At 45.0% G+C, this 20,810-nt stretch overlaps 1 protein-coding gene across 5 annotated transcripts in view; it reads left to right on the top strand.

Annotated features, from left to right (window-relative positions):
• The window catches only part of Arhgef3 (Rho guanine nucleotide exchange factor 3), a 283,414-nt gene that overhangs the window by 241,955 nt on the left and 20,649 nt on the right, over positions 1-20,810 (top strand). For 4 of the 5 annotated variants that reach the window (XM_028882410.2, XM_037208765.1, XM_028882411.2 and 1 more), the window contains 3 exons: positions 1,259-1,366; positions 15,340-15,510; positions 19,896-19,958. In XM_028882410.2, the coding sequence (XP_028738243.1) occupies positions 1,259-1,366; positions 15,340-15,510; positions 19,896-19,958 (342 nt within the window). Of the gene's footprint in view, positions 1-92; positions 201-1,258; positions 1,367-15,339; positions 15,511-19,895; positions 19,959-20,810 lie in introns of those variants that run through there. The other variant, XM_028882413.2, reaches the window with a different exon arrangement.

Raw genomic sequence — 20,810 nt, 5'->3', positions numbered from 1 at the left:
TTCCAAACTTTGAGAAGAATGGCTGAAAAGGAAAGATGAACACCTTGTGGGGAGCATGGGGGCTCCCTTAGTGATTGATCAATTGATTGATTGATTAAGTCTGCTGCGACTGGCTGATTTGGCATTTCCTGTCACAATTTGGTGTCTTCATGTGCTGTCCAGCATCTACCACAGGTCAGATGGAGCTTAGGAAAACGAGGGTAACTGTCTTCTTTGTCCTGTAAAATGTTTACTCTGTCCTCTCTCTCGTCCCACAGCCTGTTTTTATTTGTGTCGTTTCTTGTTAGCATTCACTGGAATAGGGAGTGGCCCTCTCCCCGCCAGCCAGCTCAGGAGTAACTCACAGATTTGCAGGTGATATTTTCTGTGGAGGTGACTTTGAAAATGTGTGGCTATAAATAGTATGGAAACCAATACCTGTGATACAGATTTCTCCCTGTACATTTCCTTTTGCCATTTTACAAATTTTAATGATGCGTCTCTCTATTATTATAGCTACAAAGATACTTTCTTATGATCCTAGAAATAAAACTTATTTAAAAAAAAAAATCTGGAGCAGGTCAGATGTCCCAGCAAGTTAATGTGCTTGTCACTAAGAACGACAACCTGAGTTTGGTCCCTAGGATCCATGTGGTGGAAGAAGAGAACCAGCTCCAGGAAATTGCCCTCTGACCCCTCTCCTCTACACACACACACACACACACACACACACACACACACACACACACACACACACAGAAAGAAATGTTTAAAAAAATAGGTTTTTAACTTGATGAATGGAAAGCAATCTTTGTACTTTAGAAAAATGAATGGATAAAGCATACAAAAAAAAATGGCTCTAGCAAGGTGATGGCAAGGATTTTTAAAACATGAAACCAGAAGCAACAAAAGACATGGCACTGCCTGGCAAGGTCATTGGCTGGGCAGTCAGCCCACTTCTCTCTGCAGCCGTGGGAAGAAGGATTCCACGGAGCGGAAGCTTGGAGGGAAACGCTGACAGATGGGGGTGGTATGAGGGGATGGGGAGCGGAGTGGGTCCCTGCCCGTCTGCCGCCCCACTGCCTTGGTCTACAGCCCCTGTCGTTTCTCTTTCCTGGCTCCTCAGCTAGATCATCTGTGCAGATTCTAGGGCACTGTTCATGGTCTGCAGCTCACGCTGCCACCTGCAATTCATGGAGCAGAATGGATATGATATGGCAGATATCTTCAAGATTGGTTTTGACGTTGTCCTCTTTTTTCTTTTTTCCTAACTCTACAGGAACCTAGTAATAAAAGGGTCAAACCCCTTTCAAGAGTCACATCACTAGCAAACCTCATCCCACCTGTGAAGACCACACCGTTAAAGCGCTTCAGTCAAACCTTGCAGGTAAGGGAACGTGGGCTTGGGTTGCAGAAAGCTGTGTTGTGCTCATGCCCAGAATTTCTGTTGGTTTCAGGTCAACCTGAATCACCTCCTGCTACTGCAGACGAGTTCAGGTGAGGGGTGTGCAAGAAGAAAAACGCGTGCAAAGTTGTAAGCCCAGGGCAGGCAGAGTTAGGGCCACTTCTGTTAGGTTTCCCTCACAGCTGTATTTCTAGGTCGTGAGACCCATCCAGAGCGTACACTTACCGGTTTTGCCCAGCAGTACCTCTGGACTCCTGAGCTATCAGCATGTGGTACGAGCGGGATGGGAGCAGAACCCAGCCGTTTCAACCAGGGTCAGCAAGGGATGGAGGGGAGGGGAAGCCTGCCATCCCGTTGCTCATGGCTCGTGAACTAATGATGGCTCCTACTTCTTTAAGTGTTTGGGGAGGAAATGGAAAGAGTGATATTTCTTTTATATGGGAACCACATGAAATGCTAATTTTACTGTCCATGAGGAGCTTGGTTTGGACATAGCCCTGCCTATCTATTTAAAGAAAAGGTTTGCTGACCTCTGGGTTAGAACAAAAGCCCTGAAGTATCTTGGTTCTGACTTTAGTTCTCCGTTTGAAGACTTGCCAATCTTGGGCAGGTAACTTAACATTTCTAAGTCTTGCTTTTATTCCTTAGAGGTAAATTTATCATCTAGTCACCATTGTGGCTTACAAAGGGTTATAGCTCCTTGGTAGAATAATTGTAAAGATTTATGAGCTAGTAAATTCAAGAGCCTTTAGTTATGACTAGCTATGTAGTGAATATTGTCTTCAATAGTAATTTTTAGTTAACAAGTGTGTATAGTGGTTTGTAAACTTCATTGTATTTTGATTTTGTGTGTGCATTTGTGCGTGTGTGCATGGTAGGGTGAACATGTATGTGCCATGACATGATGCTTATGTGGAAGTCAGAGGACAGCTTGTGAGGAGTCAGTTCTCACCTCCCGCCACACAGATCCCAGGGATGGAACCAGGTCATCAGGCATGGCAGCAAGTGTCTTCACCCACTGAGCCTCTTCACCGGGCCTATTCTTAACCTCTTACTGTGGCTTGCATTTTAAAATGAAGGTTGAGATCTAGCCACAGCCTTGGAACCAATTTGTAATCATAAAAAATATCCTTTTAGACTGAATCCCACAAAAGTCAGTCCATAGCTGAGCAAGTCTTGAGTCTGCCAGTTCTCATTTGTCTTGCATACTTTTTATCTTGACCTTGAATGTTTAAGAAAAGTGTAGCCCAGAGAGATTCTTCCACGTGCAGATTTCTCCTTGATTCTTATCTTCTCTAAGGAAAGAATTTAGGTAAACAGATGTTTATGCAGCAAAGCAAAGCATTCACACTAGAGAGATTGGAGTGATTGACCCAGAGGTATGTCTCATGCCGACAGTCATTACTTGAGAATGCTATGAGGTTCTCCTACAGCCCTTAGCATCCCTGCCTCCTCACTGTTTGATGAATGCACCACAGCCCTGTGATGCCATCCCTTCCCACCGCTTGCCCCTTCTCATACCCACCTCTCCGTTAACTCTGCTGTTTACCACCCCGTTAGCTCTGGTGTGGCTCCGTCTGCCTCAGTGTCTGGAACTGTGGACTCCTGGTTATCCTCTGGTCTCTTGGTGGGAAGAACAGAGAAAGAAAATAAGATTTTGTTGGGGAGTCAGCCTGCAGAGCAAGCAGAGAAGGCTATGTTTGCCTACTGTCCCTTGTGGCCAGTGTCTCAGCCCGCTGGTCGACTGCACTGCGGGCCTTTCCTGGAAGATTCATTATCACCTGAGTCTTGCACATCTGGTCTTTTGCTGAGTTCTGCTTTTTGAAAAGTCCTTAGACTCTCAGCTGTGTTTGACCCTTTCCTCTCCAGTCTAGTGGTCTTGGTTCAAGTTCACTGTGTGCTAGTTCATCCCTTGATAAGTGATATTGATGGGCTCTCTCCCTATTGTTTCTCCCAGGATGGTCCACCCTGTGCCAGGGAGGCCCTCACTCATTCTGCAAGTCTCGAGCGAGCCTTTACCCTGCACTGGGCTCTTCCTGCATCCGGGTTCTTTTCCCAGGATGGAGCTGCCTTCTGGTAGATTCATGGCAGTGCTGGGCTTCACTTTGCCGCATGACAGTGCCGAGTTAGACTTGAGTTGGCCTCGGAGCTGTTGGCCCCCTTACTCGCCAACGTTGTCTGGCCTGGCTTGTTAGCCTTGGCCTTTGTGTTTCTCAGACCACCGTCTCCTCCCTCGTAGCCTACCCTGATTACACACCTTCACCATTTTTCTTTAGACTTCCCAGGCAATCTCTGTTGTTTGTTTTTTTCTGGTTCCTAGGAGTCCTGCACAGGAAACACTGCCGAAAACAGTTGATTGTCTTAGAAATTTACGTTGACCTAGAGAACTGGGAAAGAAAGAAATTAATTAAGCGATGTCTGAAAACTATCAGACTGAGACCAAGCAAGGATAAGAAAGCCAGACCCAAGGGAGAGTCTGCCATGTGAAAATTGTCTTCTAAATCCTCAGAGATATTTTTCTTTTGCAAAATAAATTTTCTGCTGACCTTTTTCAACTGTCATGATAAATAGCTACCCCTAGGCTGTATGTATGGGACAGTTACTCACAGTGGCTATGCACATAGAAACAGACCTTGAGCAATACGTTATTTGAAGGGAAGAGGTCGGTGAGTAGAAATATCCCCCTCTGCTTGTGTTTGTACACAGCACGTTCTTGGGATGATCCGTAAGAATGGTGAATGCCATCTTGTTCTCATCTGTCCCCCGTAACCCACCTTGGGACACGCAGTGTCTTGACATTGATCACCGAACCAGCGTTCTGCTTAGTGTCTTCTCACTTCCTTTTTCCTTACCAGCTGGAAAGGGAGAAAGTGCGAATGTCGCCACCGGACCAGGGAAGACGAAGAGTGGGCCCCAGGGGCCGCTCGGGATCCAATTTCAAGAGTTTTCACAATTTGTTTAGCTGTCCATGTCATTTCTATTAGGGGAGAAACAAGGCAAGGGAAACATGGCATGCCCTTATACACCTGTGTGTATAATTTATTTTCTATTTCAAAAATCACGAGCATGAGGTGAGTTGGCCTATTTACTTCCCTTCTCTTTCTTTGTTTCTTTTATTATTTTTATTTTTAATAATGGAGATTAAACCCAGGATCTTGCATATTCAAGGCAAGTGCTTCCCTATCAGACTTTTTGCTTTGTAAAATTTTCATTACATTCCTATTTGGGGGTTGGGGGCTGGAAAGATGGCTCAGCCGTTAAAGGCTAGGCTCACAACCAAAAATTATTTGGGGGGTGGTTTGCACCCGCCATGGTTACATGTGGAGTTCAGAAGACAATTTATGCAAGTCAGTTTTCTCATTCTACTATGTGGGTCCAGATGAGTGGACTCAGATCATCAAGCTTGGTGGCAAGTGCCTTTAGCCACTGAGCTATTTCATCTGTGTGTGTCCACCCTACCCCCCTTTTTTTGTTGTTATTGAGACAGGGCCTCATTATGTAGCCCAGGTTAGCCTAAGTCTGTCCATGTATATAGCTCATCCTCCTGCCCCTGCCTCCCAAATGCTGGGATTAAAGGCATGTGCCACTATACCTGGGCCCTTTTTATGTTTTTTATTTAACAACAGGGTGTCACTAAGTTGCCTAGGTGGGCCTTGAACTCCCTCAGTAGCCCAGGCAGCCCTTAAGTTTTTGATTCCCTTGCCTCAGCCTTGTGAGTGGCTGGGGTACCAGACCTGTGCCATGAGACCCAGCGAGCAGCTTGGTTTTCTGTTGCACTATTTCTTTTTTATTGGCTCCTGGCACTTTAGAGACAGATAGGTCCTTTTGGATATCCAGTTTCATCTCTCGGGTTGAGTTCCTTTAATTATAGGCCAAGCAGTGACTTAGACCCAAACACGATGCTTCCATCGATTCTTAGCGGTTCTCTCCTTGTGAGACTACAGTTAGTAGAGGCGGACACTGGGCACTCTGAGCTGGCATCCTCTTCCAGAAAGATTAAAAACCCATTTCCAAATGTGAGTGGTCTCGGAGGCAACACACTGCCGGGTTTGTTTTCCCTTGCCTCCCGGCACTGGTCTGGGCTGTGGAGTTGGGGCCTCGGCACAAAGGCAGCATTTACGGTGTCGGCTGTGTGGAACTCTGTCAGTTCCTCACCAGAACAGTTCAGCACAGGGCTGCGGGTAAACTAAAGCACAGATGTCTGGATCCCCCAGGCCTGAGAGGGAAACCTGGCCCAGCTCTGCAAGGGGCAGGAGTGTGCTCCCCTCGTGTGCAGCAGGGCATACCAGCTCCCAGGGGCCAGCTGCACACTGAGCTCTGCCTCTCCATGCACAGCTGTGCGTGACTGCTAAACACATTCTGAGTCAAGTCCCACAAGGACGAATTCATTGCCCTGTGATGCTGCCCTGCACTCTCTTTGGACATGAACGTCTTTCTTTTCTGTTACAAAGAGTGTGTTCCTTATGGGAAAACACAGAAAAAGAGAAAGAAACAGAATGTGTATAGCCTTCCCTTCCAGAACAACCCTTGTAACATTGTAACATTTCTTTTCAGAATGACTCTGAATATTAGTGCATACTTTATATACCTTGATCTTAGCTCAAGATCACTTAGTCTGTTCAGCATGGGCTGGAAATACTTCTTTTCTATCACATATTTCTGTTTAAGTTAATTTTAAAATAACCATATATTACCTCTGCAACCAGATAGAAATAAATAATATTCAAAAAGTCTCCCTGGATACTGGATACTCTATGTAGCATTATTGTGCCTAGAAGGCAGATTAGCTATCTCAGTAATGACCTAAGAGTTAGAGCATCCAGGGTAGAGGTTGGATCTGGATGGCCTAGAGATGAAGGGGAGAGAGGACATTGAAAAACATAGGCCAGGTTTGAAAAAGGAATGAAAAGTCTGGTACCATCTACACACGAGACATAAACAGGAAGATCACACAGGTGTATTTACTTAAGTAAGCATGTCTGACAACCATGATTTTTTTCATAAATATGAAAATGAGCTTAGTATTTTGTGTGCATGCGCGCGCGCGCGCGCGCGCGTGTGTGTGTGTGTGTGTGTGTGTGTGTGTGTGTGTGTGTGTGTGTGTTGGGGAGTGCTCACACGTGTGTTAGGGGAAGAAGCCAGAAACCAGACTCTGAAGGTGGTAGGATGGCTGAGAAGTGACTGGAGCTGTATAGCAAGAGGACTCCTGATTCCTGGCTGCCCTTCCTGTCTGGAGTTAGAGGTGGCCTTTATAAATGATCAGCATGTAATATCAAGCTTTGCCTTTTTAACTCAGAAATAGCGACTTGTTAGATCCACAGTGATCCAGCTCCTGTTCAAAATGACTGACGTTCATGGCCTCACATCACCTCCCCCAGAACTCTACAAGGTGGTCTCGGTACCACTTCATAATGTTCATGACAAATATTTCCACCAGCAGGAAATAATGCCTCTTCCCACCGAGGTGATCAAAATAAGGACCAGCCGAATGCAGGATGCTTCAAGTGCAAAGTCTGGTGGCTATTTTTAGATCCTGGCAAACCACTGGCTTTAGTGTGACCACTTTTTAACTTTTGGTTTTGTTTTGTTTTTAAAGAAACTTAACCTCAAAGCGGTGCACAGAATGGACTGCAGGTCTCCTTGCAGCACAGGGTTAAAGCTTCACGTTCTCTTCTCTAGGAAGTGGTACCAAGGCCACCTTGTAGAGTTCTGGAATGGCCATTGAAAACACAGTGAGAGGGCACCCAAGCAATTTAGAATCAATACGTGTCCAACACCGAAGACCCCAAACAAGGAGAAACTCTCCTGAAGCTCCCAGAAATTCTTAGTAGAATGAATGAAAAGCCTTTCGTGGGTTAAGATGGTTGGGTGGTTGCCCTAAGCCCCTGATTTTTGACGCGTGCCGAGCAAATCAGTAATGCTTTCTCCACACCTCCACCAAACACCGTCTCCAGCTTTTCATTCATTCTAATGTAAGAATTAAACTTTGTCATAGGTATGTATAGACTAGTGGTTCTCAACCTGTGTGCCATGACCTCTTTGGGGACTGAGCAACCCTTTCACGGGGAGGGGGTCCACATATCAGATAGCCTGCATTTCAGGTATTTACATTGCGATTCATAACTAAAACTACAGTTATGAAATAGCTTCAAAAATAATTTTATGTTGGGGGTCACAACATGAGGAACTATATGAAAGGGTCCTAGTATTAGGAAGGTTGAGAATCACTGGTATAGACAAAGCATGGTTTCTATTAGGATCAGTCCTGTGATTTTACACGTCCACCAGGGGCTCTTGGAACATATTTCCGTGGATAAGAGGGGACTGATGGATGCAGACAAGTGCTAATGGTAGCAGTTAGAGGTGATAGTCCAACAGTGCTAGGTTTCTGCTGCTGTGATAAAGCAGCATGACCAAAAGCGGCGTGGGGAGGGATGGGGTTCATTTGTCTCACAGGTTACAGTGTATCATCAGGGGAAGCCAACACAGGAAATAAGGTAGAAACCTGGCAGCAAGAACTGATGGAGCAGAGTCCGTGGAGGAACACCGCTTGTTGGCTTGCTTCTCATGCTTCCTCAGTGTGCTTCCTTATATAATCCAGGACCACCTGTCCAGGGGTGGCACTGTCCCCAGCAGGCAGCACCCTCCTCCGTCAGTCATGAGGCAATAAAATGACCCTGCAGACTTGCTTGCCTACAGGCCAGTGTCATGGAGGCATTTTCTCAATTCAGGTTTCCCCTTTGCAGATGACTCTGGTTTGCATCAAGTTGACGCAAAAATTAGCCAGCCCAGGTACCAGCCATCTCCTGCCGACTGTGCAGTAGACATCTGGCCAAACTGTTCGAGGACCTCGACTTGGCCAGTCCTCACTGCAGCTTTGTGAGGTCCTAATTATTAGGCTACCTCAGGAGATGAGAATACTGAGAGCCTGAGTTTTCCAGGGTCCTTCAGCCCTGTGAGTTGACTTACAGCCACATCTGCTTTGCTTTGGAGATGAGAGATTGGCTGTCCACAGTCCTGTTCTTATCCTTACCTTCTGCCGGTCCCTCAGTCCTCTGGTTCTTGACTTCCTCCTGCCCTTTCCCTTCAGGAGAGGAGCACAAAGGTCGAATGCAATGGGGTCAAACTGTGGGAACGCCGCTGCTCCCCACTTTAAGCAAACTGTTCTGATGACGGGGCCTTCTCCAGGACACTGTGCGGGGGGCTTTTGTGACTGCATGTTGGAACTTTGTGGCCGAGCCTACTGCAGCAGCCACACCGGCACAGGTTTCCTCCCACGGTCCCATCCTAGCTTCTAACCAGTTTACTGTTGAACCATCTGCTGCCAGAGAGCTGTGTAGTCGGGACGGTGGAGGAATGTGCCTGGCCTGAGCTCTTTATTGGAGCATGTTATCTTTGGCTATGGAGACCTTCTGTTTTTGCAAAAGGACAGAGCAAGCACCCCGCTGAACAGGCAGCATTAACAAATCAAACCTGTCCCACCGTATCTACCTGCTGGGCTCTCATTTCCTCTGACATATGTAACTGGGCCTGTTTCCTACCCAGCAGTCAGTCTGCTCCCCACCTGAAACATCTTTCCTCCATTTCCATCTTGGGTATAAACATGAGCACCCATTTCCAAAATCTGCATTTGTCTGTCTCCTGTATGGCCATTGTTATTTTAGCTGCCAGCAGTTAATGAGCTTTGGGTTTCTACTTATTTGCCGGGCTGGGTTTCCTCATGGAAACTCTTGCTTATTCTGGCACTTTTTCACTGCTATCCCAGAATCCTCCCCACCCCAGCAGATCAATGTATTTGTGTCTGTGGTTTTTGTGGTATTTGTGTCTCCCAAGTCTGAGCCCATCACTTTGAAATGGACCGATGTTTCTCACCTAAGGGGACATAGGCAATGTCTCTCGATGTTTCGGTCAGCACAGTTGGGTTGGGGATACTACTGGTATGCTGTGGTTAGAGACCAGTGATGTTGCTAAGAATCCTGCAGTGCACAGGACAGCCTTGCACAATAAAGACTCGTCTGGTTCAGAATTGAATGGCTGCAAAATTGAGAAACTGTCACAGACTAAGAAGTTGCATGAAACTCATCTACTTTGGCTCATGTACCAGCCTACACTAAAGCAGACCTGACCTGGATTATCATTTTGAATGACCGTCCTCTTACCCCACCCCCGCCACGCCCCCCCCCCAGTTGAAATCTAACTGTTATTAACTGCATGGCCTTCAGCAAAATTTCACCTTCTGTGAGCCTCAAGTTTCCTATCTATAAAATGGGATCAAGAATCCTTACTTCTCAGGTTTAGCAGAATTCTAAAGCTTCAGTTCATGCACAGAACTCCCACCCCACCCCCACCCAGGGCATTCACTTTACGGTTGTAAAGCCTTCCTATGTGTGAAGTGCTGATGTAAATCCACCAGTGAATGAAGCAAATAGATATACCTGCCTTCAGGGTGCTGATCATTGTGATTTCAATGAAATGCCACTTGTTTCAAAGGCTCAGTTCCCAGCTGATACTGCTGTGGAAGGTTGTCGAACCCTGCTGGAGGAAGTGGCCACTGGGGGCAGGTCTTGAGGTTTCATCGCTTGTCCCCACTTCCTGTCTATGCTCTGCTTGGTGACTATGGACACAATGTGACCTGCTGCCACCCCTTTCTGCCATGGATGGACTGTGTCCTCTGAAACCACGAGCCAGAATAAAGCCCACCCCTCCCTTAAGTTGCTTCTCATGAGGTATTTGGTCACAGCGAGGCATTTGTCATCGTTGTCGTCTTTTTTTTAATTTAGGGCAGTGCTTTTTATTTATTTTTTTATTTAATAGCCCCCCCCCAAGCTGGGCAGTGGTGGCACACGCCTTTAATGCCAGCACTCGGGAGGCAGAGCCAGGCGGATCTCTGTGAGTTCGAGGCCAGCCTGGTCTACAGAGCAAAATCCAAGGCGGGCACCAAAACTACACAGAGAAACCCTGTCTCGAAAAACCAAAAAAAAAAAAACAAAACAAAACAAAGTTTTTTTCATTTTACATACCAACTACAGTTCCTCCTCACTCCCCTCCTTCTGCTCACTCCCCACACCTTCCCTTACCGCCACCCCCCATCCATGAGGAAGCATATGTCAGAAAGGAGACAATGAGATCATGAGGCACACCCATCCAAGTACAGAAAAATTAAAGCCTGGAGGGCGTTGTCAGGGACTCTGGAAGCATTGTAGTGTTTATCCCATGGGATTCTTCTAGCAGGAGTCACATATTCCTCCCCCAACTCAGTCCTCCCATATAAGTGTGCCCATTTATATTGCTGACTGGTCCAGGTGTAGTTCCTGGCATGTGACTGGTGCTGTGGTGAACATCTGCGCATGTCTAAAGAACTGATTCAGGACTAGCAGCAGCAGCCGATCCTTCCCAGAGCAGGACAGCCATCGACCACACACCCGACCCCACCCAGTTCACTATTTCTTCTTTTGCAGTTTTCCTTTCAACAGTCTCCCTGCTTCTCCGAGGAAAGTAAGAAAAAGCAAAGTGTTTGGTTTAATACAGCCCTGGGGTATGAACCTGGAGTAGGGTTGGTGAAAAATCAGTCAGTATTCCCAAAACTGAGTCCAGTGCATTCTCTTTCCTTAAGCCAAATTTATTTCCTAGAAGGCAGGAGATGGACCTCCTCTCATTGAAACTTTCTAACAGCCTGTGATTTCTTGGAACTAACAGGGGCAGACACAGCATAAAAAGAGGTCAGACCTGAAACAAAAATGTGTACTTTGGATCCTGTGTGGGCAAGTGCCTTAGCATGCACAGGTGTGAACACACATACACCAGCCTCGGTTTCCACACTGGCAAAATGAAAACAGACTCCACTTTATGGGGGTGATGAGAGAATTGGAAAGATTACATTCAAAGGACTAGAAGATAGATATTGGAGGGTCCTTGAGATAATTCCTGTGGCACCCCAAGACTGGCAGTCACTAAGAAAACACGAAAGGAGAAGTGTCTGTAGGGTAGTTCACCTCTTGTTTTCCCCAAGTGACAATGAAGAAAATCTCCAACTGACTGAGAACATCTCAATAAATGCATAAAAACATGTCCATTATTTCGTACGTGCAAGACATGACACTAGAACTCAGGTACCTGGATAAGAGTAAAAGCATGTACTACCCTGTACTATCTGGGAGAGGTACTGCTGAATAGCCTGTTTGGAGGTTAGTCTGGTAATACATTTTAGCATCAAGTATCAATATTAAAGTGCTTACTTGAGCATAGATGAGATCTTGGAAACCGCAGCAATCCAAATGAGATGCAATAAAAATAAATAAAATTTGATAGTTTTTAGACTGAAGGAACCTGCCTCCATAAATATCAACACCAACACACAAAGGGTGTTCCCTCAGGCACCTCTTGTCACAGCCAGTTGCCAGAAATGATTCCACTGTTTCTCAGGTGGGCATTGAATACATATGGGGTCTACCTAGACATTTGGGGCCCACTGTAGCCATTGCTAAGGAGTAACTTTGGAGAGGAAGGAAATGTTTGGGACTAGGAAATAGTTTTGTGACACCACTAATTTGTTGATTTCAGAGATATTTAATTTTATGTGACCTGAACTTTTACCTCAGTGTTTTTCCTTGAAAGGAATTTGCTCTCTGTTTTAATTAACTTTTTATGTTAGCAAACAAAATAATGAGTCTCATAGTGGCATTTTCATACATATTCTTTCATACTTTATAATCCCATTCATTATGTTTTGTTCTCTGTTATTCACTCAGTTATATTGCATTGCTCTAAGAATTATTTTAGTTTTAATTGTGTATATGGGAGGGAGGTGCACATGAGTGTGGAGCCGGGAGAGGCCAGAAAAGAGAGTTGGATCCTTTGGAGCTGGAGTTACGGCTGGTTGTGAACTATCAGTGTGGAAACTAGGAATCAAATCCAGGTCCTTTACGAGAGCAGCAAGTGCTCTTAGCCACTGAGCCACCTCTCCAGCCCCTCAGCTATGTTTATGAAGAGTGAGGTTTTTTATGTGCTACCATGAGAAAGGTATAGTTGACTGAAAAAAGAAAACATTCTGTTTTCTGTAAAATACTTAGAAGAAAATTGGAAAGGTCTACAATACAACAGTGGTTATTGCCAGGAAGTGGATTTTGGGAAAAAGAAGAGAATTTGTATTTAGAAATCACATAATTTTGCAGAGCATGGTTTCGAGTTGGTATAAATTACTTTCCAGCTCTCGGGGGGAAGTCCAAGGTTGGTCAGATTGAAAGTGTGATGAGATGGGCAATGGTCCTGTCAGGTGAAAGTACAGACTTGTTGCGTTTTGCGTTTTCTTTTCTGTGTGTTTTCTTCTTTCTGTTCTATAGTTCCCACCTGCCCATCAGAACCACAAAGAGAGTGGACTGGTGACTCACTGCCTTGTTTTGACCTTGCAGGACTGTGGCTAATTGGTTCTGAGTGCAGGCAAGCCACAGCCATTTAGCATAGTTGCTGTTTATAAGGGCCTTGTGTAAGAGAGCCCAGGATTTGGAGAAAACCACTAGTGACCTGGGCAAGCACAGAGTTGGTTCAAATTTCATGAGCTTACCTATGAGTCAGGAACTCACAGAAGTCCCTGCCAGCCTTTGAGCTTGCCTGCTACTTGCAAAACTACATGGACTTGCCTCCCCAAAGTTCTGGAAACATCCCAAAGCCCCTCTGGAAGCTTCCTATTATATTTTCCTTTTTCTCAGGTTCTAAAAAACTAGAAATTAAACTAGAAGTCACCTATAATATCCATGTGGGGAAAAAAACTGGGAAATTGATGGCATTTTAAAAAAAATAGCTGCTCACATAGGATTTGCATAATTATGAAGTGATCATATACAGATTTTAATGCTGGCAAGTTTTGCATAAAGGGGATTTTTAGAAGTGAAATTTTCTCAGAGTTGTCTTAAAGGCTAGACAATATTCTGTCAACAGGTAATTCTAACTTATTTAACAGTGATCTTAACAGTAGCCCCATCTCTAAAGCCCCACACCCGCTCCAATATTTAAGTAAAATAAAAACTTCCCTGATGAATTTTAATTGTTGAATCACATAGTTGGATCTCAGATAATTGAGAGCTACCCTGTATTGTCTTAGTGACGCAGACTCGCATGTCACATGCAAAATCAATTAAAATCAAGTTAAATAAACAGAGCAGGTTGTGGTCACTGTTGTGTCAGAGTTTTATCCAGACGGCAGAGTAGGAAGGAGGGAGAGCATTGGGGAAGCCTTCCTAAAAGAGAGAGATTTGGGTTGTGTTCTGAAGACAGCTGAGGAGGTAGTTGGGACATGAGAGAAACACCTTTGAGAAAGAAGAAGGAAGCACCAAGGGCTAGGAAACTTCAGAGAGCAGCAGGGAGATGGGTGAATGGCAGGCTACAGTCCTAAGTATATCGCTGTGGCCAGATGCTTGGCCCTGCTGAGAGGACGTTCACACAGGGAGCAGCAGCATGGGAACATCCCTTAAAGTATGTGTTGGGGGTGTTGTTGGGTTTTAGCTAATAGCACACAACTATAACCTCAGCTCTTGGGAGGCTGAGGCAGGAGGATCCTGAGTTTGAAGACAGCCTGGGCTATATGCATAGTGAGTCCATGATCATCCTATGCTGTATAACCAAAGAACCCATCTTCTTTAAAAAAAAAAAAAAAAAAAAAAAGATTTAATCCTTTAAAGTGTGTGTCCATGTATGCCTGTGTGCATGTATGTATGTGCAAGTACATGTGAGTGCAGGTGCCCTCAGGGGCCAGAGACATCCGATCCCCTGGAGATGGAGTTATAGACGGTTGTAGATGCTGAAATCCAAACTTTGGTCTTCCGGAAAGGCAGCAGGCATCTTAACAGTTCAGTCATCACTCCAGCTTCGTGAGAACTTGTCTTTTCAAAAAAGAAAAAAAAAAAGTGTTTACTACCTCTTTGCTTTTCGGTTTCCAGGGAACGTGTTGAAATCTTGCAGGGTAAAGACTAAAGATGACACATTTACCTTCCTTTTAGATGCTTTGTATTTGTCATGAGAAAGTCCCGTGGGAGAATATTTCAGTCACAAGGCTGAACTTTGGGTGATTAGGACCTTTAAAGACAGCTGGGGCCTCCTTGCAAAAAAAAAAAAAACCCGTCAGGGGTGGGCATCATTTGCCGCCAGGCTGGCACTCAGTATACATAGTCATTGCAACATTTTGAGTTGATAGAACCCCAACTCCTGGAGACATAGGAGGACTGTGTTAGCCTTGTGTAACTTAAAATGACTAAGGGTAGCCCTTCCAGGCTTCAGGCACAGTGGGATCCAGGAGCTCGATCGATTCAGTTGGGTAAAGCCTGTTTGCTTTCTCCTTCATCAGTCATTCTCCCCAGCCTTCATCCTGTGTGTCCCTTTCTTTTCTCCTGTGGTAAACGGGTTGTTCTGTGTGACCAGGGAGAATTTGCTTACGTTATCTCCAAACTCACAGCACCAGAGGAGTACCCTTCCCTCTTTCTCTCATAAATCATGTAACGGGATCTGTGCCCAGCTCTGAATTGGGATGGTGGCACTGTCTGGTTGATCAGGACTGAATAAGTCTACCCAAACTTTACGGGGACGTACCAGGGATAGTGGGGTCCTATTGTAGGAGAGAGTGAGTTTTCATTTATGGCTATCCATTGTGCCTGTGAAGAGTGGATGTCCATTGGAAACAGGCCACTGGGTGTGTGCTGGAGAGCTGCCTTTTGCGTGTGAGCCTGGCCTGCATGGTCTTGTTCTGTAGTTCACTCAATGTCCAGGTCACATAGAATGATGCCCCCAGCATGTGTGAAAAGGCTCCTGTTCTTTTTTCTTGGTGCCCCACTCCCTGAAAGCTTTGGCCATGCCCTCTCTTTTTGCAGAAATATGATTTATGTCTGTCAGTGACAGGAAGCTGCTCTAAAAGGATCCACCCAGTCCTGCTAATGACCCCATGATGGTTTCTTTTTCTCATTGTGTAGCGGTCCATTAGCTTCCGCAGTGAGAGCCGGCCAGACATCCTCGCCCCCCGTGCCTGGTCCAGAAATGCCACCTCCTCAAGCACAAAGCGGAGGGACAGCAAACTGTGGAGTGAGACCTTCGATGTTTGTGTCAATCAAGTGCTTACGGCCAAGGAGATCAAGCGGCAGGAGGTAAGCTGGGGACCCAAGGAGCTGCCTGTGTGTCTGCCACAAAGGTACTGTGTAGTCGAGAACCAGCACATCACCTGGATACAGGATGGAAGAAACTGAAAAGCCAGCATCCAGCTTTGTGGACATGGCCCCACTGTAAAAATAAAGTGATTTTGCAGTGTTGAATCCAAGTGTCCAGTTAGGATTCTTATACTCACAAAGACAATCATGTATATGATGAAATATGTGTATTTCATAAATATATATATATTTATGTAATGAATTATACACATATAATTATATATATAATTATATATAATTATATATAAAATATATATATATATATATATATTTCTCTTTCTACTTCTTTCTTTTTGGCTTTTTGAAACAGGATCTCTTTTGGTAGTTCTGACTGTCCTGGAACTCACTGTATAGACCAGGCTGGCCTTAAACTCAAAGATCCATCTGCCTGCCTCTGCCTCCTGAGTGCTGGGATTAAAGGCATGGGCCACCAAACCCTGCTACAGTCATTTCATTTATATTTCGATAGTTACTTTTAGATTTTTTTTTAAAATTACTGGGCTTTTGGAACTTTGGTTAAGCTTTCTAAAGAAAGGCTTCTTCCTGGTGGAGGACAATTCGTTTCCCTGTGAATTTTCCATATCCCCATCCCTAAGTAGCAATGATGACATTCCCTTCTATAGGGACCTGTCAATGAAAGCTCTACTCACTTCTTATGTGAGATCCCTGGAGTGTCTAATTTTTGTTGTTGTTTATTTTGGGTTTGGGGTTTTGTTTTGAAACTGAGTTTCACTGTGTAACCCTGGCTAGCTTAGAACTCATGATGTAGACTCTAGACCAGGCTAACCTCAAAACTTTCAAAGAACCCTTTGCCTCTGCTTCCCAGGTGCTATGATTAATGATGTTCACCACCACAATAGACAAGTCTCTCCCCTCTCTCCTCTCTCCTCTCCCCTCTCCCCTCTTCACTCTCCCCCAGACAACCTGAGCCTGGCAGAAGGGGTATTTGAAATTTCAGGGTTCCTTGACTAAGTTGTCCTTCCCTAGGAACTGATCTTCCGGGTCTGCTTGCACACAGGTCAAAAGATAAGCATTCAGGATAACTCAGAGAGCTAATGTTTCTAACAGCGCTACTAGGTTAGGATGAGCCTGAACCTCTGTTACCAGGAGCTGTTGAAACACTCAACATACTGTGCAGCTGTAGAAATGGGGAAGGTGTGTTTGTATCTATGCTTAGCTAAGTAGATTCAGCAGACGACAAAATAAAATGCTACTGTGTATATAAAGCAATATGTATGTATATATATGAATTTGTTTGTATGATCATAAAAATTTTTCAGGAAGGATGCCCAAAGAACTGGCAATAATGTTTCCTCCTGAAGTCCCTGAAAGAAGGAGCTGAGATCTTCCCATGTGCATGTCCTATTTTGTGCACTCTGTGTTGGGTACCATGTAGATGTATTGCCTATCAAACAATGACTAAAGCCTTTAAAATAAAGCATGCACCCTCAGAAGTCCTGTGCGGAAATATGGCAAAAATCATATGTGATATTAGGATGTGGGTTTTTGATCTTTATCTACACTACCTGGCGTGCAGATTCTCATATCCTCAAATGACAATAAATGGATTGAATGATGACTGTCAGCTATTGGAAGCTTCTGGCTGCTCCTAGCCACTAGGAAGACCTAGGCACCCTAACAGAAGTGCTATCCAGTGACTACCCAGCCTGTCCTAGCTAGTTCTTGTCTTTTGTCAACTTGACAAAGCTACCTTATCTGGGAAGAGGAACTGTGATTGAAAAAAATGCCTCCATCAGAGTGCCTACAGGCAAGTTTGTGGGGTGTTTTCTTGATTAATGATTGGCGTTGGAGGGCCCAGCCCACTGTGAGCAGTGTCATCCTTGGGCCAGTGGTCCTGTGTAGTAGAAAACAGGCTGACAGGCCAGTAAGTAGCGTTCTCCTATGACAGTGGTTCTCAACCTTCCTAATGCCTGGACCCTTTAATACAGCCTCATATCCCCCAACCATAAAATTATTTCATTGCTACTTCATAACTGTAATTTTGCTACTGTTATGAATCATAACATAAATATCTGATGTGCAACCCCTAAGGGGGTTGAGACCCACAGGTTGAGAACCACTGCTCTATGACCCCTCTTCTAGTTTCTACCTCTAGACTCCTGCCTTGAGTCTGGCCCTGAGTTCTCTCAGTGTTTGGACTGTGACCTAAGAGTTGTAAGATGAAATCAACCCTTTCCTCCTGAGTTGCCTTTGTTTATCCCAGCAATAGAAACCAAACTAAGATATTGCTCTACCTGTTAACCCCTGGAGAAGGGAGAGAGGTTGATGGTTACAGGTGATAAGCAGTGGCCAGTGATTTAATCTGTCATGCTGTCTAGGTCTCCATAGAAACCCAAAGGACAAAGTTTTAAGAGCTAAACACAAGAGTTCTGGGAGGGTGGTGCAGTAGATACAGAGAGGGTGTAGGCTGCACTCAAACCTTCCCTTGATCCTATCTTCACGTGATACTCATAGCCTTTAAAATGTCCTGTAAACCAGTAAACAGGAATGTTGCCTCGAGTTCTGTGAGCACTTGTGGCAGATTAAGCAAGCCTGAGGAAGGCTCATGGGAACACCAACTTCTCACCAGTTGAGTCATAGGTCAAATTCTTCAGGTCTTGATTAGCATAAAGAAGGGGGAAGAGTCTTGGGACTGAGCCCTTACTTGGGGGACCTGATGCTGTCTCCAGATAGGTAGCATGAGAAGTGAATGAGAGGACAGCTAGCTCCCTGGTGTCTGCGGCAGGATTCATTGCTTGAAGTGCAGAGGGACGGTCCCATACTGGGTGTCAGAAGTGACCTGTGTTATGAAAATGGAGGAGAAAAAAACAGAAATGGGAGGAGGTAGAGAGAGAGGGGGAGAAGAGAGGGAGAAAGGGAGAGAGGAAAGGAAAAACTGGGTTTTTTATTTCTATATTCTCAGAGTTAACAAGATGCTGTTGTGGATGATAAAAATTTCCTTCCTTATGTTTTCCTATATTTTTCTAAGTGTTATTGATGTACACACACACACACACACACACACACACACACACACACACACACAACCTGACAGCGTAGGAAAAGATAGACTACAGACGAGAAAGGCATTAAGGTGAGGTGAGCAGAGGTAAGCCGTAGTCAGGATTTGAACCTGATTCTTCTCTTACTCTAAAGCCAAAGTATTTTGTGTTGTGGAGTCCTGTGGTCCTCCTCTCTTGGCGGTGGGGACCATTGGTCATGATAGTTGATGAGCTCCCATAATGCAGATGGCCAAGGAAAGATGCAAGGCAAGTCCATCTAAGATGCCAGTGGTGGAGGCAGAGAGCTGATAGGGACACAAGACTCCTGGCTAGCTTTGCAACGTCTCATGAGAGTGTAATTATTTCAGCAAGCCATGACGGGAGACTTTGCAGGGCCTTGGGGAGGGCTGTCTCTGAAGCCCAGGATCCTGTCTCACCTGCTCTGTTCTATTTCATTACCCTCTCATCCCTGAACCTCCGGGTAGTGACCATGCGGGAAGGCTGCTGACTTCTCTCCAGCGGGAAGCAATACCGTTGTTCCTGGACCATCATCACAGCCTCGCAGTCCTTTAATACCCAGTGTTTGCCCAATGTTCAGACTCCCAGATGAGAGAGAGTGCTCTGCACATCATAGCTCTTTAAATTACGGTGGCTTAATGGAGCCAGATTAGAAATGGCGCGTTTGCACACTCTTACAAAGAATCAGTTCCTCTAATCCTATTTATTGTACCCTGTGGGACTTTAGAATGAACTGACTCCACCAGATTCTATTTACAGTGATAAAATGTTGAGTCCTTTTCATAATCCCAGTCGTAAGTAGATGATAGGGCTATCGCTTTCTGCTGAGACTCGCCTTCTTTGGGGAGAAGAGAAGCAGACTGTGATGGTCTGGTTAAGAATATCCATTTCTAAGAGCAGACTCTGGATTATTTCTTACGGTTGCCGCTCAGAGCGAAGATGCAGAGCCAACACCCCACGCAGTGGTTATTTCACTCAGTGCTCTTCCTTCTTGTTGGACTTCATCAGAGTTCTGAAATGCAAAGGGTGACTTGGTAGGTTGGAAATACGTGTCAAAACTCTCACAAGCAAAGCTTTTCTTTGCAGCTTTTTACTACAAGTTGCATTTGCTTCAGGCTAATTTAACCTCCCCCCCCCCTTTTTTTTTTCTGCTAGGGCCTTGCACATGCTCAGCATGTACTTCCCTGAATCTACCCCAAGTCTCACCTAACTTAAGGAGATCTGGAGCTTTTGAGTGTTGGTGCTGTTTGAATTTGGGCTCATAAATGAAAGAGTTGAGCAAGTCTGTTTTATCTTACTTTGCAGGCGATCTTTGAGCTTTCTCAAGGTGAAGAAGATTTGATAGAGGACTTGAAATTAGCAAAAAAGGTAAGCTGAGATACAGTAGCTGTTTGAGTCACTCCATGTTTGGTTTTTTTTCCCCCCTGGCCTGTGAGTCATTTCATAGTCCCAGGATGATGTGTTTGAGCAGCCTCTTTGTGACTAACTCAAGTCATCAGAAATTGAAAAGAACCTTTGACCACAGACCAACCAGTGAAGGAAATGGCTCAAAGCAAGAAGGCAAATAAGCCCGCTACACCTGACACCTGCCGGATGCCTCTGAGTGTCTAGTGCACCTCGAAGGATGTATCTGTTTAAATCTGAAAGTGCTCGTGGAGGCCTGGCTTTATGTGTATTTCATTGTCCTAGAAGTCTTTCTTGAGCTACTCGGGAGGCTGAAGTGAAAGAGGCTAGAGTATGAGACCAGACTGGGCCACATACTGAGATCCTGACTCTCAGAACACACAACAAAAGGAGTCACATGTAGGGCCTCTTTGTCCACAAGAGAAATCATCATCATTTAGAGAAATCTAAGTCAGGATAAAGACAGTTGATTCTTGAAAGTAGGTAGAGTGAGGTGAGTGTTTGTATAGTATAGTAAATTAGCATTTTTCATATGGAACCAGGGTCTTTGGGGATTTTCTTTTAGTGGGAGTTACTTGTTGAATGCTGAGGACCAGGTCCAGACTTAAACATGCTATGCACATAATCTACCACTGAGCTGACCCCATCTGAAAATGTGTTAATCCTCATTATATGGGACGAGGGAAGGAAACCTCGCCTTAATATTGTGTACATTCTTGACAACAAATCTTTCCAGTGACCTCCCTAGTGTGGAAGCTCAATTCAGACTCCTCCAACATTTTTTCTTGTTCATGGCTTCTTGAGGGAATCATGAGG

The sequence above is a fragment of the Peromyscus leucopus genome, chromosome 9 (genome assembly GCF_004664715.2).
Source record: "Peromyscus leucopus breed LL Stock chromosome 9, UCI_PerLeu_2.1, whole genome shotgun sequence".
Lineage (NCBI taxonomy): Eukaryota > Metazoa > Chordata > Mammalia > Rodentia > Cricetidae > Peromyscus > Peromyscus leucopus.
The sequence above is the reverse complement of the archived record's forward strand: the minus strand, read 5'-3'. Positions and strand labels throughout refer to the sequence as shown.